Source organism: Podarcis muralis, chromosome 16, assembly GCF_964188315.1.
Source record: "Podarcis muralis chromosome 16, rPodMur119.hap1.1, whole genome shotgun sequence".
NCBI lineage: Eukaryota > Metazoa > Chordata > Lepidosauria > Squamata > Lacertidae > Podarcis > Podarcis muralis.
In genome coordinates, this window is record NC_135670.1 from 38,488,320 (window position 1) to 38,507,560 (window position 19,241).

General features: G+C 41.8%; 1 protein-coding gene across 12 annotated transcripts in view; it reads left to right on the forward strand.

Moving 5' to 3' along the window:
• The window catches only part of PITPNM2 (phosphatidylinositol transfer protein membrane associated 2), a 231,620-nt gene that overhangs the window by 142,851 nt on the left and 69,528 nt on the right, over positions 1–19,241 (forward strand). For all 12 annotated transcript variants that reach the window (XR_013391026.1, XR_013391025.1, XM_077920518.1 and 9 more), the window contains 3 exons: positions 4,304–4,399; positions 10,933–11,037; positions 13,340–13,410. Coding sequence is in view for 10 of the 12 variants with exons in the window: in XM_077920518.1 (XP_077776644.1) it covers positions 4,304–4,399; positions 10,933–11,037; positions 13,340–13,410 (272 nt within the window). In the remaining 2 variants the exon portion in view is untranslated. The remainder of the gene's footprint in view (positions 1–4,303; positions 4,400–10,932; positions 11,038–13,339; positions 13,411–19,241) is intronic.

Here is a 19,241-nt window from a genome sequence, read left to right on the forward strand (position 1 = left end):
TTCTAAGATGTGATGACCATAAAACTGAAATATACTTCTTATCACAAAGGACATTAGAAGAGCCCTGCTGGATCAGGCCAAGGGCCCATCTAGTCCAGTCCTCTCTTCTCACAGTGTCCAACCAGGTGCCCATGGGAAGACTGAATGCAAGCAGAAACGGAGGGCAACAGCTCTCGGCTTTCTTTAGAACTGCTGTGTCCCCCCCCCCCTTATGTGCAAATGTATGCAGATTTAATCAATTAATTGATTAACCTACTAATATGATTCATCAGCTAAGATTACTTTAATTGTGTGACAGCCATAGCTTCATGGCATCAGGGTTTTGTCAGGGCACATTCTCTATCTGGCAAGAGGAGCAGGGTTGTACACTGGGAAGTGTGGGTGATGGGTAGGAGCAATAGAAATGCTTAGCGATTTACCAGGCATGGAAATTTCTGCTGTGGCATGACTGCCTCAGGCGATGTGCTTTTCCTGGACATGTGCTTGTCTAATGTGAAATGCTAGACATAAAACAAGCGACACTCATCCAAGAGGCTCTATTATTGCTTGGATCCTTTAATCCCCTGTTTTGGAACTCTTTGGAATCCAGTGACCATAGCAAAGGTACCGCACCATGTTTATACATTAAGGTGTTTCCACTATCAACACCTCCCCCCCCCCATTTCTCTCTCCAAGGATTATAAATTAATAAAATGGAGCTCAAACTGCGTTGCAAACCTGGTCTCGAAAGGGAGCATTTGTGTGCTCACTGGAGGGGGAGAAAGAGACAATTTAAAGATGAGATAGGATCCTGAGTCAACTGGAGCCTTCTCCCATTCCAATGTGTGATTGGAATGAATCGTCCCTTAGAGAAGACCATACTAATCTACGGTGGATTTGTGGGACAACTTTTCTTCCACTGCCTCATCATATCACCCTGATTTGGAACAAAGAGCTGTTGTTTTGCTCTTAGGATGCTTCTCTGTGCTTAGTTCTAGAACTGGGGGGGGGGGGGGGGGAGTTATTTGTTCCATTTCACTTTTGAAATCAGTTTTAGGTTAGTGCTCCTGATCCACAGATCTTTGTGCACCACAGAGGACTGCAATTGCACACAAGGGCTGCTGCACACTCATCTGTGGTGCTGAGTCCAGGAACAACACATTTAAAAGGTGGAGCTCTGGCTCAGCATTTTTGAGAAGCACTGGCTTTGGTACCCAGCGGTCGTTCATTTTCCACAGTTGCATGCATGCAGAAAGCTGCATGGGATCTCATACGCACAGAGCAGGATGTTCACTACAAGACTGCCTTCCAACCCGCTCCCGGAAGGCCCAGCGATCCTCCACCTGACTCTTGGCAGAGCTAAGCCATGAGCATATCCATCACACCCCTCTGCATCCTGGCCTGGTTGCTAGCCAGGCGCCCCCATCAGACTGGATCTGGCTAGTGAGAGAAGCAAATTGCAGTGAGTCAAGTTAGGGAAGCACATCATGAGAGTCTTTTTAATCTCCTCCTCAGCTTTTTTAGGAGATGGCCACACATTTGCATGCATGACCGCCAAGGGAGATGCTCCTCAAGTTTCCTGCTGATACAGATGAGATGAAAGCGGCTTCTTTTGTCTCCTGCATGAGGGCTCGATCAGTCTTCTGCTGTGTAAGCGAGACCCCTGGTGTAAGCGGGGACCCTTGTCGCACGCACGCCTGTATTATTATCTGTTCTATTTTTAGAAGCTGTTATGCGAGGGCCTTTGACGTCAGTCCAGTGTGGTTTAGCTGTGTGCTGTCAATCACTTGGCTCCCTTATTCCTAAAGGAATGGGGTGGAATAGTCAGGCGTGACAGAGTGAATGCTGAAGCCATAATTAGCTACGCAGTTGATCCAGTGGCGGAGTGGGAGTGTTACAGCAGTGGCCTTTCTACATGACAATTAGTAAAAGTAGAATCCAAAGCCATTGGAACCAGACAGAGGGCCTTCTCGGTAGTGGCGCCCGCACTGTGGAACTCCCTCCCATCAGATGTCAAGGAAATAAGCAGCTATCCTATTTTTAAAAGTCATCTGAAGGCAGCCCTGTTTAGGGAAGTTTTTAATATTTAATGCTGTATTGTTTTTAACACTCGATTGGGAGCCACCCAGAGTGGCTGGGGAAACTCAGCCAGATGGGCGGGATATAAATAATATATTATTATTATTATTATTATTATTATTATTATTATTATTATTATTATTATTTTATTTATTTATTATCCCAGCACGTGTGGCTGCCTTCTGGTGGTACAATAATAAATGGGTTTTTCTTGCTGGTATGTCATTTAACGCAAACCACTACATGTCTTCTGGGTGGCTCCGTGTGAGTTTAATACGCTAGAAGCTATTTGGCTGCCTTTATTAGATTATATGTGGTTGTAGCATTTAGTGTGGATTCTCTGGTGTCTGTTACCCAGCAGTGCCAACCTTCACTAAGTGGGGATAAAGGAAAGGGGGAACAAAACCAGGGTTTCCTCAGGGGAGTGCTGAGGTCAGATAAGGGCTCTGGCGAAATGTCCAGCAGCACAATAGCACTGCCATCATTGGGGCCAAACTATAAGTGTTATGTCAATAGGGGTGAATGAGAAATTCTGATTTGTTTGCATTTTAATCAAAAATAATCTAATCTGTACTTTTCGGATCAATATGCAAACCAAAACATAGCTATCGTTCAAAATTTGCTCTTCTCTGAATTTTGCAATGCAGTTCTCCAACCAAATAGTATGTATAAAACTGCAAATATTGGGGGGGGGGATTTAAAATGTTCATATTAGTGCAAATAACATACAGAAATGCTTTATATTAGGTCAAATTGCTTGCAAAAGTGTGTATTGGTTAAAACAGTGTAAAAAAAGGTGTACGTTGGGAGAAATTCACATTAAAAATGCTGAAGAATTCACAAACTGCTGCAGAGATGTGGAGAACTGAATTTAACTATGGAAGCATCAGAAACTAGGAAAGCGAAACTTAAAGATTTCTCAATATTCCTACAAGCAGGTGCTTGCTTTTTATTTTTATTACTCCTGGTGGGTTTGGAGTTGGTTTGTTTATTTTGGTGGTGGTTTTTATTGAAAGCTGTCTCAGAGGTAGCCATCAGGAGTAGGAAAAGGAGATGCTAGCCCTTTCCTTCCTTCCATTTGTCCACTCAAAACCACACTCAAGCTGGTTCCGTCCCTGCAGGGGGGAAGTTATAGGGCTCCCACAGAGAAGGTAATATTGAGTGGACTGACAGCAGAACGCAGTTAAGCTTTCTTTAACCACTGGAGCTGCCCACTGCTCTTCTGCTCCTGATTGTAGCAGCCAAATTTGCCATTCCATAAAACAGCTAACTGCCGGGGGGGGGGGGAGCACAACTAAGTAGCACCCAAGATGTCAGGGGCAGTGCAAGAGAATTCTCGGTTTGCTTCTTCTGTTTTAATTGGACCACTAGGAATGCTTTGCCTGAGGAGAGTTTTCGAAATCCTGGAGCAGAAACACTCCATGGTGGCCAGTGAGCACTTTTCATGGGTGGCACAAACTGCACAGCATTCCCCCACAGAGGTCACTTTAAGTTGCACATGCCTGTTCATCTCTTTTGCATCTCACTGTGTGGAGAAACCACCTTGCCTTTTGCCACTAAAATGTGGTGATTCAAAGAGAGTGCTCTTCACCTGGTTGCATGCCACTACCAACAAACAGCTTGGTTCATAGAGGCAACTGCCACAGAAAAGCCATAAAATACGGCCTCAATCAAGACTCAACAGCTGGAGTTTAAAGTGTAAATACTTTGACATGTGGTCTAACATCAGTCCCAGCATTGCCCTTTCCCTTCTCTCCTTCTGTCTTTTTATTTTTCAATATTCAGTGTGAGGAAGAGTCTTTTGCGACTCAAAAGCTTGCAGATACCATTGTGAATATCTGCTTTCCTGATAAAAGATATTTCTTTTGCGGTCCTTGTGATTTTTGAGGAGAAGACCATGTATAATCAGGCAGCTTCCTTTTTTTAATTGCAAACCTGTAAAACAGAAATGATTTTACACATCCTTCCGATGCTTATAAATAGCTGCTCTTTGGAAACAGCAGCGGAGGCTTGCAGACTGCTGTGGCGTCTCGGCAATGGGTTTTAAGAATCATAAACTATGCAGGACTCAGGGAGGAAAGTTTGATATCACACTGGCATCATTGGGTCTGCTGTGTGCCCCACTTAGGGGACACATTTCCACCAAGACCACCGAAGTGTGCCTCTACCACAGAGGGCATGACAGGACCTCCCTTGCTTTTTCCTGAGCATCGCTGATTGCACAAATCCATTCTGTTTCTCCTAGCAAGCCCCTCGCGCCATAGCATATCGGAGTGGAGAATGCAGAGCATTGCAAGAGATTCAGACGAGAGCTCCGACGACGAATTCTTTGATGCACACGGTAGGTGGGGCATAGAAAGAGCAGCTGCTAAGCTGTGTTAACGGGTGTGTGAGTGCCATGGTGTGTATGTGCAGCCATTTGCATGAGAGAGAAGCTGTCCTTTCTCTGATTAAGCTGTGTCACTTCAGCATTGCTCCAGATGGAAGGCCTGGACTTTCCTCACTCCACCCTTTCTATGTTATTGTGGACACTTTTCAGGTTCGGCCAGAGGCATCTTTTGAGTTTAGACGTGCATTTGTTTACTAGCTGAAGTGACCCATTCATCCGCACCCACCCTCCCCACCCCTGGTGGTAAAAATATAGTAAAATGTTTTTTTACTCATTAACAATTTGCTGCCCGTTAATGGTGCCACAAAGTCTGTTCCCTGAAGTGAGTTAATCTACCATACCTAGTGATTTACCGTAGCTATGATGTGCTTGCAACCTATGAAACACTATGTTTCCCTGGGAGTGATAGTGTGGGGAAGGGAGGAAGGAGGCTTTGCAGCAAGACAGACAGACAGAAAAGGTGTGGCTGTAATAAACAGCTTGTCTGCTTCAGTGTAACTTGATGTCACCTTGTTGTTGTTGGCTTAGATAGATGACAAGAAATATTATTTTTTAGAGACAGTGTTGTCCAGTATAGTCATTAGACTATTTGGAGCAGGAAGGCATGGATTCAGATCTCCTCAGTTAGGTGGCCTTGGATCAATTGCTGCCTCTCCTCCTTAGCATCACTTTCTTTGTAAAAGTGCCTGAAACAGTGGCTGCTGTACAATGATAGTTAAAAACTGTAAGACCCTGCCAGGAAGCTTGCAGTCTGAAAGTGTCAGCCTAAGCACGCCTCTTAGAATTGTTCTAAGGATAAAAAAAGATAACCCCATAGATTCCTACTGAAGCTCTTTGGAACAATAAGGGCTGGATCTAGACACATCAAAGAAGCGTTTCAGTTAAGCGTGTTGTAAATTTAAACAGGGAAAACAGGTACTGTAGAGAAAAATGGGGCTCCTCATCGCCATCTGATGGCACAATGTTGTATCGCACATACAACACATATAAATCACAATCTAGTTGAATCCAAGATATAAGTGTAAAAGTGTAAACCAAATGTAGTTCAATAAGTTGGGTTGTTATATAGCTTTCATATTTTGTTGGTTCATATTGACTGAAGGGTTGTTGTTGTTGTTTTACATTCTTTACCTGCTTTTGGATGAAGGTTGTCTCCTTAACACATGTTTTCCCCAAGGGTACTTCCAAACCAGCCCCACTGCCACAAAGTGCAATGATGGCAACCAGCTTAGCTGGCTTTAATAATGGAAATACAGTAGATTGTTTCTGGTGAATCAGTTGCTCATTTGGATACTCCATCTGAGAGAGGCTCAGAGGATGGTGGCAAGGGAGAGAGCCTTTCAGTTGCGGCTCCTCACCTGTGGAATGCTCTTCCTGTTGAGGTCTGCCTAGCATCCTCCTTGTCATCTTTTCAACACCAGATAAAGACTCATATTTTTTCCAGGTTTTTGATAGACTAAGATGCTGATACTTGCATGCTACCAAAGTTTCTTGTAGCTGTTATGGAGGATGTTGTTGTTCTGTTTTTATGCTATAAATGTATTTATATTTAAGTTTTTAATGTGTTGTAAGTCACTTGGAGACCTTCAGGTAACAAGCAACTAAAGGGTCTTATTATTGTTACTGTTCTTCTTCTTCTTGTTGTTGTTATTATTATTATTCAGAGACAGTGTGTCACTGAATACCAGATGCTGGAGAACAACAGCAGGAAAATGCTGTTGCCTTCATGCCCTGCTTCTAGTCTTTGCAGAGGCATTTGATGGGTCCTTGGGTGAAACAGGTTGCCAGAATGCATGGCCCTTTGGTTTGAACCAATAGAACTCCTCTTGTGTTTTTCTGTTCACTGCTCTGCAAGCACTGCATTTGTCTTTGCCCTAAGATGTCCCTGGATGAAGTCCACCACTCTTCTATACTTGAGTATTGAGTGGGATTCTTGAGAGCAGGGAAGTCTTGTTTTTGAGTTTCTACTCTTCAGAACTTCTTGACCATGATACAGCAGGCAAAACTGAACCAACGAGAGCCTCTTCAGAGCCTCTTCGGTGAAACCACATATCATTGCTCAATAGCATTCTCATGTCGAGACAACTGATTATCCTAATGTTTTGGCCTCCCCCACCTCAACCGTTTGGATAAATGTAATTGTAATTTATATTTGCAAGGGAGCATTCTATGTTCTAATTGGTCTGGAATACTTCCAGAATGTTCAGATAATCATAGGTTTAGTATAGCAGTATAGTGACACAGAGTAACATTCTTATTTCTGTTCTGTCAACCACTTTTTTCACTTGAAAATGCTTTACAGATTTTAACAACCTGATCCCATGCATGTTTACCTGGAAGTAAGTGGAACTCCTCAGCAATTGTGCATGGGATTTTGCTTTCTTAAAAAAACATCCCAGGCACTCTTGATAGGTACATTGAAGGAAGCTTTTCAGTTCCATACTAGAGGGAGAAGTGGCATCTGTCCTCTTTGTTGCTGCTCTCAAAAGCAGAGGGGCCCTGTTCTCAATGCATGGGCCATGTTTATTCCCATTTGAGGTGATTTGAGATTGAGATGTTGGAGGATTGTGAGTGACTTGCCTGTGACTGCCCAACATTGAATTGGCTCGGACGTAAGCCTCAGTATTTCTCCAAAAGTTGTGAAATAGCTTCATCTGCTCCCTAGCTAATGTAACGTAAACACTGAAAAAGGCTCTCTCCCACCCAGCCTCCCTCTCTTTAACCCAGCTACCCACTCTTCCTCCAACCCCCCCTCCCTGTGGAACCCATTCCTGGCCAATGGCAGCAGCACCCCAGTCACAGGGAGAAGGAACAAGAGAGGTCTTGCTGAATATAGTTTTGTGGTTTAAAATCCAAACCAGAGAAGAAGTCAGGGTTCCTAATGCAGAACTCTTCTTTGAGATGAGCATTACAAGCTGTGGAAATACATGTAACATGCTGAAGGCTGTCTTGTGACTTCTCACACCCTGTATAGAATAAGGCAGTGTTCTTGAACTTTGGTTCCCCCAGTTGTTGTTGGGTTACAACAACCATCATCTCCATCCAGCTTAGCCAATTGTCAGGGATGATGAAAATTGTAGTCCAACAACATCAGGGGACCCAAGGTTGAAGAAGAATGGGATATGGATTTGAACATGGTTCCTGCATTCTGCAACATGTCGTTGACATAATAATAGTGCATTAAAAAAAAGGTAAAGGACCCCTGACAGTTAAGTCCAGTCACGAACGACTCTGGGGTTGCAGCGCTCATCTCGCTTTACTGGCCGAGGAAGCCAACGTTTGTCTGCATACAGTTTTTCTGGGTGATGTGGCCAGCATGACTAAGCCGCTTCTGGCAAAACCAGAGCAGGGCACGGAAATGCCGTTTACCTTCCCGCCAGAGCAGTACCTATTTATCTATTTGCACTTTGACGTGCTTTCGAATTGCTAGGTTGGCAGGAGCTGGGACTGAGCAATAGAAGCTCACCCCGTCATGGGGATTCGAATCACCGACCTTCCGATCAGCAAGCTCTAGGCTCAGTGGTTTAGTCCACAGCACCACCCGCTTCCCTAATAGTGCATTAGTGGTAGATTTATACTAGACTGTCTACACATCATTCTGCTTTATTAGTTATTCTGCAAAGTTTCTTCAATTTTATTGCATTATTACTTTTTGGAGGGACACTCTTGCACTATGTGTGGTGTGGGGATGGGATGGGACTGGAACACCTGGGGTATGAAAAGTTACAGGATTCCAGTAGGAAGGCATACACTTAGTGTAAGTCCACCCCAAAACTTTTGCAGGTGCAAACAGTATTGAAAGTGAGATTATGCATAACTGTCTCAATACCTTCACGATCACAAATGATCATGAAAGCACAATATGAAGGATGTATCGAGGGGGCCCAAGTGGATGTAGATTAACATGGGCTTGAGGGGAGGGGTGCATTTAAAACCACCTTTCCTCCCTTAAGTGTAGGCTGTCACAGCAATGACAGGTATAGGAGCCTGATAGTTTATATTTCCTGCACATTCCCCTATGCAGATCATAATAGCCATTGTATTTAATAAAGTGACTCTAATTTTAAACCCACACCTTTGTGCCTTATCTAATTATTTCTAGTCTCCTAATGCAACCTTACAAGATCATGTACTCCATACCCATGAATCCAGCATTATTATAGACCCTGCAACTCCCTCTCTGTGTATGGCACTTCCAGGCTGTCACAGTTATGCAGATGGAATTCACTCATGTGGCAGGAAATTCAGGATGTGCAATGAAAGCTTATTTGGTGCTCTTGTGCTACAAACCCTCTCCTTGTTAAAACAACAACAACAACAACCCAACACAGACTTTTTGCAATAAGGAAAGTGATGGGAAAATGCACTGGGAATTGTAGAATAACATTTGCTTGAGGCAATGTAGTCTTACCTCCCTGCAAACAAATCAAACGAATGCTCAATAAGTAGCCAGTGTTGTCACTTCAGGATGAATGCTCAACAAACAGGTCTCCTGGAAGTGATCCACAAGGAGCTTCAATTGCCCAAGCCTCTGAAGTTGTTTCTGGGGAATATAATAGGTCTCCAAAAAGACCCTAGAGGAGCCAGGCATAACTGCCCTATAAGGCATCTTAATGTAGATGTCTGTTTCTGAAGCTGAGTAAAGATGGGAGGAGGTAACCCTAACCCTAACCTTTACACTAGGGGGTCACATGCAAAATCCATTGTCTACTGTTTCCATGAGCTTCTTGAAAGAAAGTGGGCACGTAACAAATAATATCCTAGCCATATTCTAGCTGTTTTTATTAGAGGCATGAGGATTGCATTATCTTCTCACAAAAGGATCTTGATCATATATATATTGCAAGACTTCTCACATGTTCTCAGTTGCTGGCAAAGTATGACAAACCGAATTATTAACACTGAATAACTGTTCCATAAAAATGCAAATAAGGGGAGCAAGAAGCCATTCAGTGATCATGGTAAGCAGCAGTGAGAGAGCTGTAATTAAGCCTTCTAAGCAACTGGGTTCAATATTTAGATAAAGTAGCAGGGACAAGCCTGGAATGTAAATTCACTCCTCTTCGCTCTTTACGGTTTTGACAATGCATACTCCCCGCACCCTGTGCACGACATTCAACAGATGCACCAGCTTTGTTGGATTAATTGGTGCAATACTTTCATTAATTGCAGATTAGAAATATGCACGTTGTTAATCATAGCCGTGAGAAGGGTGATTGACACCAGTGTACTGATGTAGGCAAGCTTTATCATCTTTTCATTGAACCCTGTTCTGACTATTTAATGATTTATCTTTGGCATTATCCCAGAGAAAGAGTTATTTTCCCCAGTGCAAAGACTTCAGCAGTTGCTTGCATTTGTAATCTTTATTTTTGCTGGTTAATTAATTGGTAAACAGGAAGAGAGTTCAATTGTCTAGCTTCTCTTTCAGCAGTCAATAGCCCTGTTGGAGGTGCAATCCATTTATCTATTCTCCATGTGCACAGTTGCTATCAGGTGTATTATAAGGACAACAGGAACATAGGGATCTGCCTTAAATTAAGTCAGACTGTTGATTTATCTAGCTTGGTGTTGTCTAAAACCTCCTTCCCCAACCTGATGCTCTTCAGATATTGTTGGACTGCAACTCCCATCCTCCTTGATTATTGGCTGTGCTGGTTGGGGCTGATGGAGCCAATTGGAGCCAAATCAGTTTTCATCAGAATCTGAAGCTCCATGTGCAAAGCTACTGGCTGTGCTCAGGAGCAGGGCTACCTGAGTTCCAAGGCTTGAAAGGCCACCTGTCACTTCAACCTCTCATTCCCTCCTCCAAACCTGTTCCAGAAAGGCACAGTACCCTCGGTAAACTGGTAGGTAGGAGAGTCCCCGGAGAGACCAATGCTTTATTTCTAAACGCCCCATGCCACCCCCCATCCCGCCACCATTTGCCCCCTCACACCTCTGCCTGCCGCTGTTGTGATTTCAGGTTCATCCACACTTCTACTAGTCTTGCTACTTTCCCCTAGAAAAACCTGCTCATTACTGCTGAATTGGGGCAGGTTTTCTCTCTCTTTTTCTTTTCAATTTTTAATTTTAAAATGCAGTAAAATGGCTACATACAAATTCAATAAAACATAAAATACAGCACAAAGCAATACATAGTGTAACAATAGCAGTTCCAAAGCAGCTCAAAAAACCACTCCCAACATTGACCATAGTTAAGATTCTGCTCTGTCAATACATGGTTTAAAGCGATTGCCCTTAAATTCTCTGTTAACGCCTGTTTGTGTTTGAAACTGATAAGGCTTTTCTCTGTGATTTATTTTTCAAAGCCTCTGATTTCCCTGCCTTATGAACTGCTGTGGATTTTCTTAGCACCAGCTCTCCATGTCTGCCCTTCTAGCCTCCAGCTGTTAAGAGCTGGCACGGTGTTAACAAAGACCACATGACACCATATTCTGTGTCTGTATTTATGAACCTAATTGTTCTCTTCTCTCTATTTAAAGAGGACTTGTCTGAGAATGAAGAGGTGTTCCCAAAAGAAATTACCAAATGGAGTTCAAACGATCTCATGGATAAGATCGAAACCCCAGAATCTGAAGAAGTACCAGGTAATTTTTGTGCGTGGAATGGGATGCAGCTGAGAGTATTGTGCAGTTATTCCACTGAACGGCTGTACTCTTAGGTGAATAATAGAAGACGGATCCTTTGATAATGATAATAATAATTTTATTATTTGTATCCCACCCATCTGACTGGGTTGCTCCTGTAACTCTGGGCGACTTCCAACGTATACAAAAACATTTCTCTAATTAAAACATGTTAGCTTAGCCATCTTAGCAAGTCCAGTTATTTTTCAGCCATTCCTCTATAGTGAATGAGGCTGTTACCTTCCCAGGGTTTTTGGGGTGGTGGTGATGGTGGAGGGGGACAGGTAGAAAACCAGAGTAAGCCTGCAGTGCAGTTGTGCACTGTTGGGGCCTGTCCATGCGTCCATTCGTCCTGCAATTACTTAGAATTTACACTGAAACAATAGAACTGGTCCGAAAGCTTTTCATTTATATCCTGACACAGAAATGCAACATGCCCCCCGCTTTTTTCCATTGTATCAGAGCAAATGAAAGGCTACTTAAAACCCAAATAGAAATTAATTCCCCTTCTTTTTTTCTTTTTCTTTTTTACTCCTGCACAGAGAAACACACACTTTCCCTTGTGTCTATTCTTCATTGGTTGTCAGGTCCACCTCTCAGGAAGTGATAGTGGAACTCTTAGCTGATAAACATCTACAAATTATACATCTGGTAGCCAAATTTGCTCTGACAGCTAAGAAGCTTCGTTCCAGTTCTGATAATGCAGTGTAATTTTAAATTTTTATGCTGTAAATTTTTGTGCTATAGTCTTTTATGCTGTAGATTTTTATAGGCATTTGATGTGTGATTTGCCATCTTTGTTTATTGTGAAGGTCTTGGGGTATATATAAAAAAACTGAACGACAAACACTTTCCCTTGTGGCACAATGTTGTGGGTGTTCCACTTTCTCCTCCACACCTTCTGTGTCCACCCACACCTTGAGTAGAATTTGCCAGTTTTTTCTAGAGCCCATTGCTGTGCACTTCTGGTTCCCTGCCCCATGCTGTTTTTTCTTAGGTGTCCCCTTCCTGTGCTCATACGGGCATTGTGATCAGCAAGGTATATGTGAGCGAAAGCCGTTTCCCTTTTTCCCTTTCTGGTGCCAATGTGTGTTGGATGTGCAACCACAATGCAAGCATTGGGAATGATGGGGGAATGTACATCATCCAAATTAACCCCCTTCCTTCACTGCAGGGGCAGTCAGTGGTGCCTTGTGCTACTGCCAGCTCGAATGTTCTACATTATGGGCTGTATGGGTGGTCTTTCTTTAATGGCAATTAAAGTTCAGTCTTGGGACGCGGGTGGCACTGTGGGTTAAACCACAGAGCCTCTTGGGCTTGCCGATCAGAAGGTCAGCGGTTCAAATCCCCACGATGGGGTGAGCTCCCGTTGCTCGGTCCCTGCTCCTGCCAACCTAGCAGTTCGAAAGCACATCAAAGTGCAAGTAGATAAGTAGGTACTGCTCCGGTGGGAAGGTAAACAGTATTTCCATGCGCTGCTCTGATTCACCAAAAGCAGCTTAGTCATGCTGGCCACATGACCCGGAAGCTGTACACTGGCTCCCACAGCCAGTAAGTGAGATGAGCGCTGCAACCCCAGAGTCATCCGCGACTGGACCTAATGTCAGGGGTCCCTTTACCTTTAAAGAACAGTCTATTTTTCACTTGTTGCACACCCCTTTGGGGGTTCCAGAAAACATATTGTGTGCAAGTGCACAGGAACACAATGGACTGAAAAAAGCAACAGAAAAGGAGGGCATGTGCAGCTGCACTGAGCGCAAGGGGACAGAGAAAGAGGTGGGGAAGAAGGAAGAAAAGTGGACCATTGCAATTGACAGGATAGTGCTCATTTTCAGGGATGCCTCCTTGAAAAGTGTGGAGTGAGGCGTCTGCTAATCTGCAATGCAACAAGTTGAAAAAAATGGGATAAATTTGGATAGTCACTTAATAAGCCCTGCCCCCAACCTGTCTTCTCAATCTAGGTAACAATGGAAGATCCTTCACAAGAAAAAGCTTTAAAAACTTTTGAAATTCACATCTCCTCCTGTTACATCTGTTCATAGGTTTGGCCATTTTGTGATCTTGTTCTATGCAGATTTTCCAAAATGGAGAGTTGGGAGCAATCCCCACCATGTCTCTCTCCCCTTTTCCCATATCAGCAAACATAGTGGCAGAATAGTGGCAGATACCCCTTCACATGCTAAACCTTGGGAAGTATTAGAATGTCCCATGGTCTGTGGAGGAAAGAACCCAAACTCATATGACCATACATCTTTCCTTCCAGACGATCCATGTCTTGAATCAGCAGCAGAGTACCATGTTGGATCCAGCGTGGAAAGGCTAAGCATCATTGAGGTACAGTATCTAAATAAATTCCCTTTTCCGGCTTATATTTTTTAGAGGTGCAGCTTTTATGTGTGTTCTATATCCACGTTTGTCCATCTAAGCAGAAGCACTCCATACCTACAGCTGTGATCTGGCAACAAAATAAGGAATCTACCTGAAGCCTGTAGCCAGATATGACTCTTGAATTGATCTAACCACAGTGCAATTCACACTTTTGCCTGGTTTCCCCTGCAAGGAAAAGAAACATTCCTTACCCTTTTTGTATCATATATCACTTGCCGTCTGCCTCTTGGTGGTGGTAGGGATCTATTAGGGAACACATTAAACCCTCACTCCTGCCCCCCCCCCCGCACACATATATATTGCTGCATTACCATGGGGACGTGCTCCACATTCTTGAAGCTGCTGGTTCATGCCAATCTTATTACAGAACTTTACAACGTTATACATAGGATATAATTTTTATTTTTTATTTTTTTTATAATAAATTTTTATTAGTTTTCCATAAATAAAGAAAAAACAAGGCAATAACATAAACATAATCAAACACAAAATCGACTTCCCCATACCACCCCTTTTCTGCATTCTTGTTTCTAGATTTTTCAGCAACCCTCTGATAATAAACTTGATTATATTTCATAAATTTAGCTTCTGTTAGTTATTAATACAACTGTAGTTCTTTATCTCTTATAACTCTGAGCCCCTAATTTTCCAAATTACAACAGTTTTTGAGATAAGCTTTAAATTTGTTCCAATCTTCATCCACCGCCTCTTTCCCCCGGTCTCGAATTCTGCCAGTCATCTCTGCCAATCCCATATAATCGATCACCTTCGTCTGCCATTCTTCCAACGTGGGTAGATCTTGCGTCTTCCAATACTTTGCTAGAAGAATTCTTGCTGCTGTAGTGGCATACATAAAAAATGTCCTATCCTTCTTTGGCACCATTTGGCCCACCATGCCCAAGAGAAAGGCCTCTGGTTTTTTAACAAAGGTTCTCTTCAGAACTTTTTTTATTTCATTATAGATCATTTCCCAGAAAGCCTTAATCTTCGGGCAGGTCCACCAAAGGTGATAGAAAGTTCCCTCCGTTTCATTACACTTCCAACACTTGTTGTTGGGCAAATGATAGATCTTTGCTAACTTAGCAGGAGTCATGTACCACCTGTAGATCATTTTCATAATGTTTTCTCTTAAGGCATTACATGCCGTAAATTTAACACCAGTGGTCCATAACTGCTCCCAGTCAGCAAGCTCAATGTCATGCCCAACATCCTGTGCCCATTTGATCATACTGGATTTCACCATTTCATCTTGAGTATTCCATTTCAACAGCAAGTTGTACATTCTAGACAAATTTTTAGTATTGGGTTCTAACAGTTCTGTTTCAAGTTTTGACTTCTCCACTTGGAAGCCTTTCTTTCTGTCCTGTTTGAATACTTCATTTATCTGTCGATAATGTAACCAATCTCTCACCTTAAACTTCAGTTTCTCAAAACTCTGCAATTTTACATTTTCACCATCTTGTTCTATAATTTCACAATATTTAGGCCAATTTGAGCCCATATTCAATTTTTTCACCTCTTTTGCTTCCATTGGTGACAGCCACCTGGGGGTTCTACTTTCAAACAGATCTTTATACCTTATCCAAACATTATACAAAGCTTTCCTCACCATATGGTTCTTAAAACCTTTATGCAGTTTTACCTTGTCATACCATATATATGCATGCCAACCAAATCTGTTATCAAATCCTTCAAGATCCAAAATGTCTGTATTCTCGAGGAGCAGCCAATCTTTCAACCAGCAAAACACTGCTGATTCATAGTAAAGTCTTAAGTCCGGCAGGGCAAAACCCCCTCTATCTTTTGCATCTGTTAATGTCTTAAATTTTATTCTTGGATTTTTGCCCTGCCAAACAAATTTCGATATGTCTTTCTGCCACCTCTTGAAACAGTCCATCTTGTCTATTATTTGTAATGTCTGAAACAAAAATAACATTCTAGGCAATACATTCATTTTGATAACAGCAATTCTGCCTAACAAGGAAAGTTTCAGCCTTGACCATATGTCTAAATCTTTCTTAACTTCTGTCCAACATTTATCATAATTGTCTTTAAAAAGATTCACATTTTTCGCTGTCAAATTCACCCCCAAGTACTTCACTTTTTTTGCTATCTCCAAACCTGTTTCATTCTGGAATGTCTCTTTTTCTTCATTTGTTAGATTTTTCTCCAAGACTTTAGTTTTTTGTTTATTCAATTTAAATCCTGCAACTTGACCAAATGTCTCGATCAGTTCTAAAACTCTTTTTGTACTAGTGTTTGGCTGCTGCAAAGTCAAAACTAGGTCATCTGCAAATGCCCTTAGTTTATACTCTCTCACTCCGACCTGAATTCCTTTAACCAACTGGTCCTTTCTAATCATATTTAACAAAACTTCCAGGACCAGTATGAAAAGTAGAGGGGAAATAGGGCATCCCTGTCGTGTTCCTTTCTCTATAGCTATCTCTTCTGTTACCACATTATTCACAATTAGCTTTGCCTTCTGCTCAGAGTAAATTGCACCTATACCATTTTCAAAACCTTGGCCTACCCCCATCCCTTGGAGATTCTTTTTCATAAAACTCCAGCAAATATTGTCAAAGGCTTTCTCCGCGTCCACAAAAATCAAAACCGCTTTTCTGTTAATGTTCATTTCCAGCAGTTCCACAATGTCTATTATGTTCCTCACATTATCAGACATGTGTCTTCCCGGGAGAAAGCCAGTTTGATCCTTATGAATCTCACCTATCAATACTTTCTTCAGTCTTTTTGCTAAAATGTCTGCAAAAATTTTGTAATCCACATTTAGTAATGATATCGGGCGGTAGTTCTTAACCTGATTCTTTTCAGTCTCGGTCTTTGGTATAAGTGAGATAAAAGCCTCTTTCCACGTTTCAGGTGCCTTTTTCCCCTCCAGTATTTCATTGCAGACTTCTTTCAATGGTTGCACTAAACATTCTCTCAAAGCTTTATAATATCTGGCCGTCAATCCATCTGGTCCTGGAGACTTTCCCAGTTGTGCCTTTTGAATGGCCTCCTCTATTTCTTGTTCTGTTATTTTCTCATTCAAAATCAACTTGCCCTGTTCTGAAATTTTCGGTAGTCCATGATTTTTAAGAAATTCTTCTATTTCTTGTTCGTTCACTGGCCCTTGTGTGTATAATTTCCTAAAAAAACTTTGGAAACAATTACTTATCTCATTTGGCTTATGGATATTCTTTCCCTCTATCTCCAAACAGGTAACTGTGTTCAATTTTTGCCTCTTTTTCAATTGCCATGCAAGGAGCTTCCCACATTTGTCTGCTGACTCAAAAGTCCTTTGTCTCATTTGTTTAATTTTCCATTCTATCTCTTGATTTGTCAATTCCATATATTGCGTCTGGTAATATTTTATCTCTCTCAAAATTTATTGAGACTTTGGTTTTGACCTCAGTTTCTTTTCTCCTTCCTTCATTTTTTCTAAAATTCTTTCTTTCCTTTCATTTTGCTTTTTCCTCTTGATTGAATTCTGTTGTATCAGGAAGCCTCTCATCACGGCTTTACTTGCGTCCCAAATTGTTCTTTTTTGAACATCTGTTCTCAAATTTATCTCAAAGTAATCTTTCAATGTCTTTAGGGCCTTTTTACAGAATTGTTCATCTCTAAATAAGGAGTCATTCATTCTCCATCTAAAGGATCCAGTTGTTGTCATTTTCATTTCCATCTTTACAGCGTTGTGGTCGGAGCAGGTTTTTGGGCAGATTTCTACTTTTTTAATCTTTGTAGCCATCACACTAGATACCCAGATTTGATCAATTCTTGTCCATGTCATTTTAGATTCCGAGAAAAAAGTTCCCTCTCTCTCGAGAGGATTCTTTGTTCTCCAAATGTCAATCAGATCCATATTTTCCGTCATCTCGAAGAAAGTCTTTGGTAGTCTTCCTTCTTTAGATATTGTCTGTCTTTGTGCCTTATCCATATTTGTAGAAACCACTCCGTTCATGTCCCCCATCATTATTATTTTGCAGTCGAGATAGTCTAATAAGGTCTCATGCAGCTTCTTGAAAAATTCTGCCTTCCCATCATTTGGTGCATATATTCCAATTATCAAATATTTTTCCCCCTGGATCTGTACTTCAATTGCCAGATATCTTCCTTCTTCATCTTTAAATTTTAATTTTGGGTCCAATTTTTCTTTTGCATAAATCACTACTCCTCTCTTTTTTACTTTATTGGAAGATATAAATTCTTGTCCTAATCTTTTGTTCACCAACAATTTCCTGTGTGCTCTGGTTATATGAGTTTCCTGTAGACATATCAGATCCAGTTGTTCCCTTTTCAAGATGTGAAAAACTTGCCGTTTTTTTCTGGGATGGTTCAAACCATTGCAATTCCAGCTTAGAAGTTGCAGAGACATTTTGTTTGTTAGATGTTTGATCCTCCGACTGCTCCAAGCTTTTCTTCCTCTTCAGTTGGCAGTTGTGGTAGTCCAAATGATAAATTTGCAATGTCCGTTAGCCCTCCTCCTTCTGGTGTTAATCCTTGTCCTTCTTTTGCCGGGTCCACCGTACCTTTCTGTAGGTCCTCTAGGTTTCTCTCCAAGAAGTACTCTTTCTCCTGTACTGTTCTTATTCTTACTTTCTTCCCTTTGTAGTTAAAGGACAACCCCTGTGGAAATTCCCACCTGAAGGGTATGAAGTTCTTCCTCAACAAATTGGCAAGGTCTCTGTAAAAGGTCCTCACTTCCAAGATGTATTTAGGGATGTCCTTAAAGATTTGGACTTGAATGTTTCCAATCACCAAAGCTTTTTGGTAATGAAGGTTCAGTATCTTGTCTCTTTCCTCTTTGGTTCTAAAGGTGATCAGACAATCCCTTGACTTCTTGCTTTGCTTTCTACCAAGTCTGAAAGCAGTTGTTATCTCTACTTCATCTTCCTCCAGATCTCCTTGCCAATTTTCCAGAATTGCCTCTGTGAGAAATTCCGCCAGATTGTCCTCTTCTTTCTCTGGAACCTGTCTTAATTTCAGATTCCGTTCTTTCCGTTGTAGTTCCAGTAAGGAGAGGGCCGCTTCATGCTCATTCACCTTTTTCTCAATCGGCACAAGTCTTTCCTGTGTCTCCCCTGCAACAGATTTCGCACTCTCTGCAATTTTCCTTGTTTCTGAAGATTCCTGAATCAGTCTATTTATAGATTCTGTATTTGTTGCCACTGATGTAGTGTTCAAATCCAATCTTGCTGTAAGTTCTGTCAATTTCTTTGAGTTTTCTGTGGATTGCTTGGTTAAGGCCTCTAGGGATTGATTTATTTTAAGCAGTGCCTGTGTCATAGATTCCATTGATGCTGCTGTCGCACTATCCGGTACAGGCTCTGTATTGCCAGAGATTGAACCTCTTTTCTTTTGTGTTAGTTTAGCTTTAGATCTGGTTCTTATCTCCTCTGCCGTGCCACTCATATCCCAAGGCCGTTCTCACAGGAAAAACTTGCAATGGAAAATCCCAGTATTAGTCAGTTACTTTGCAGTTTTTTCCCTCTTAGCCCTCAAGAGGGAGCAATTAAAAGTTTCCAAGTTAGAGACAACAAAGAGACAGAAAGCCGGATGTAAGAAATCTCAAGTCCGCCATTAAAGTTGTAAAACTTTTTCTCCAGTTTAAATTTAGATAGCCCAATATCAGCAACAAAGTCCCATTCAAATCTTAAAAGTCTTAAAACTTTTTCACCATTTAAGGTATAGTCTATATCCACTTCAAAGTTATTTTAAAGAACAGTTTTCCCGGTGTTAAGTCCTGGCAGATCGTCCCCGGGGATCAGAGCAGTGAA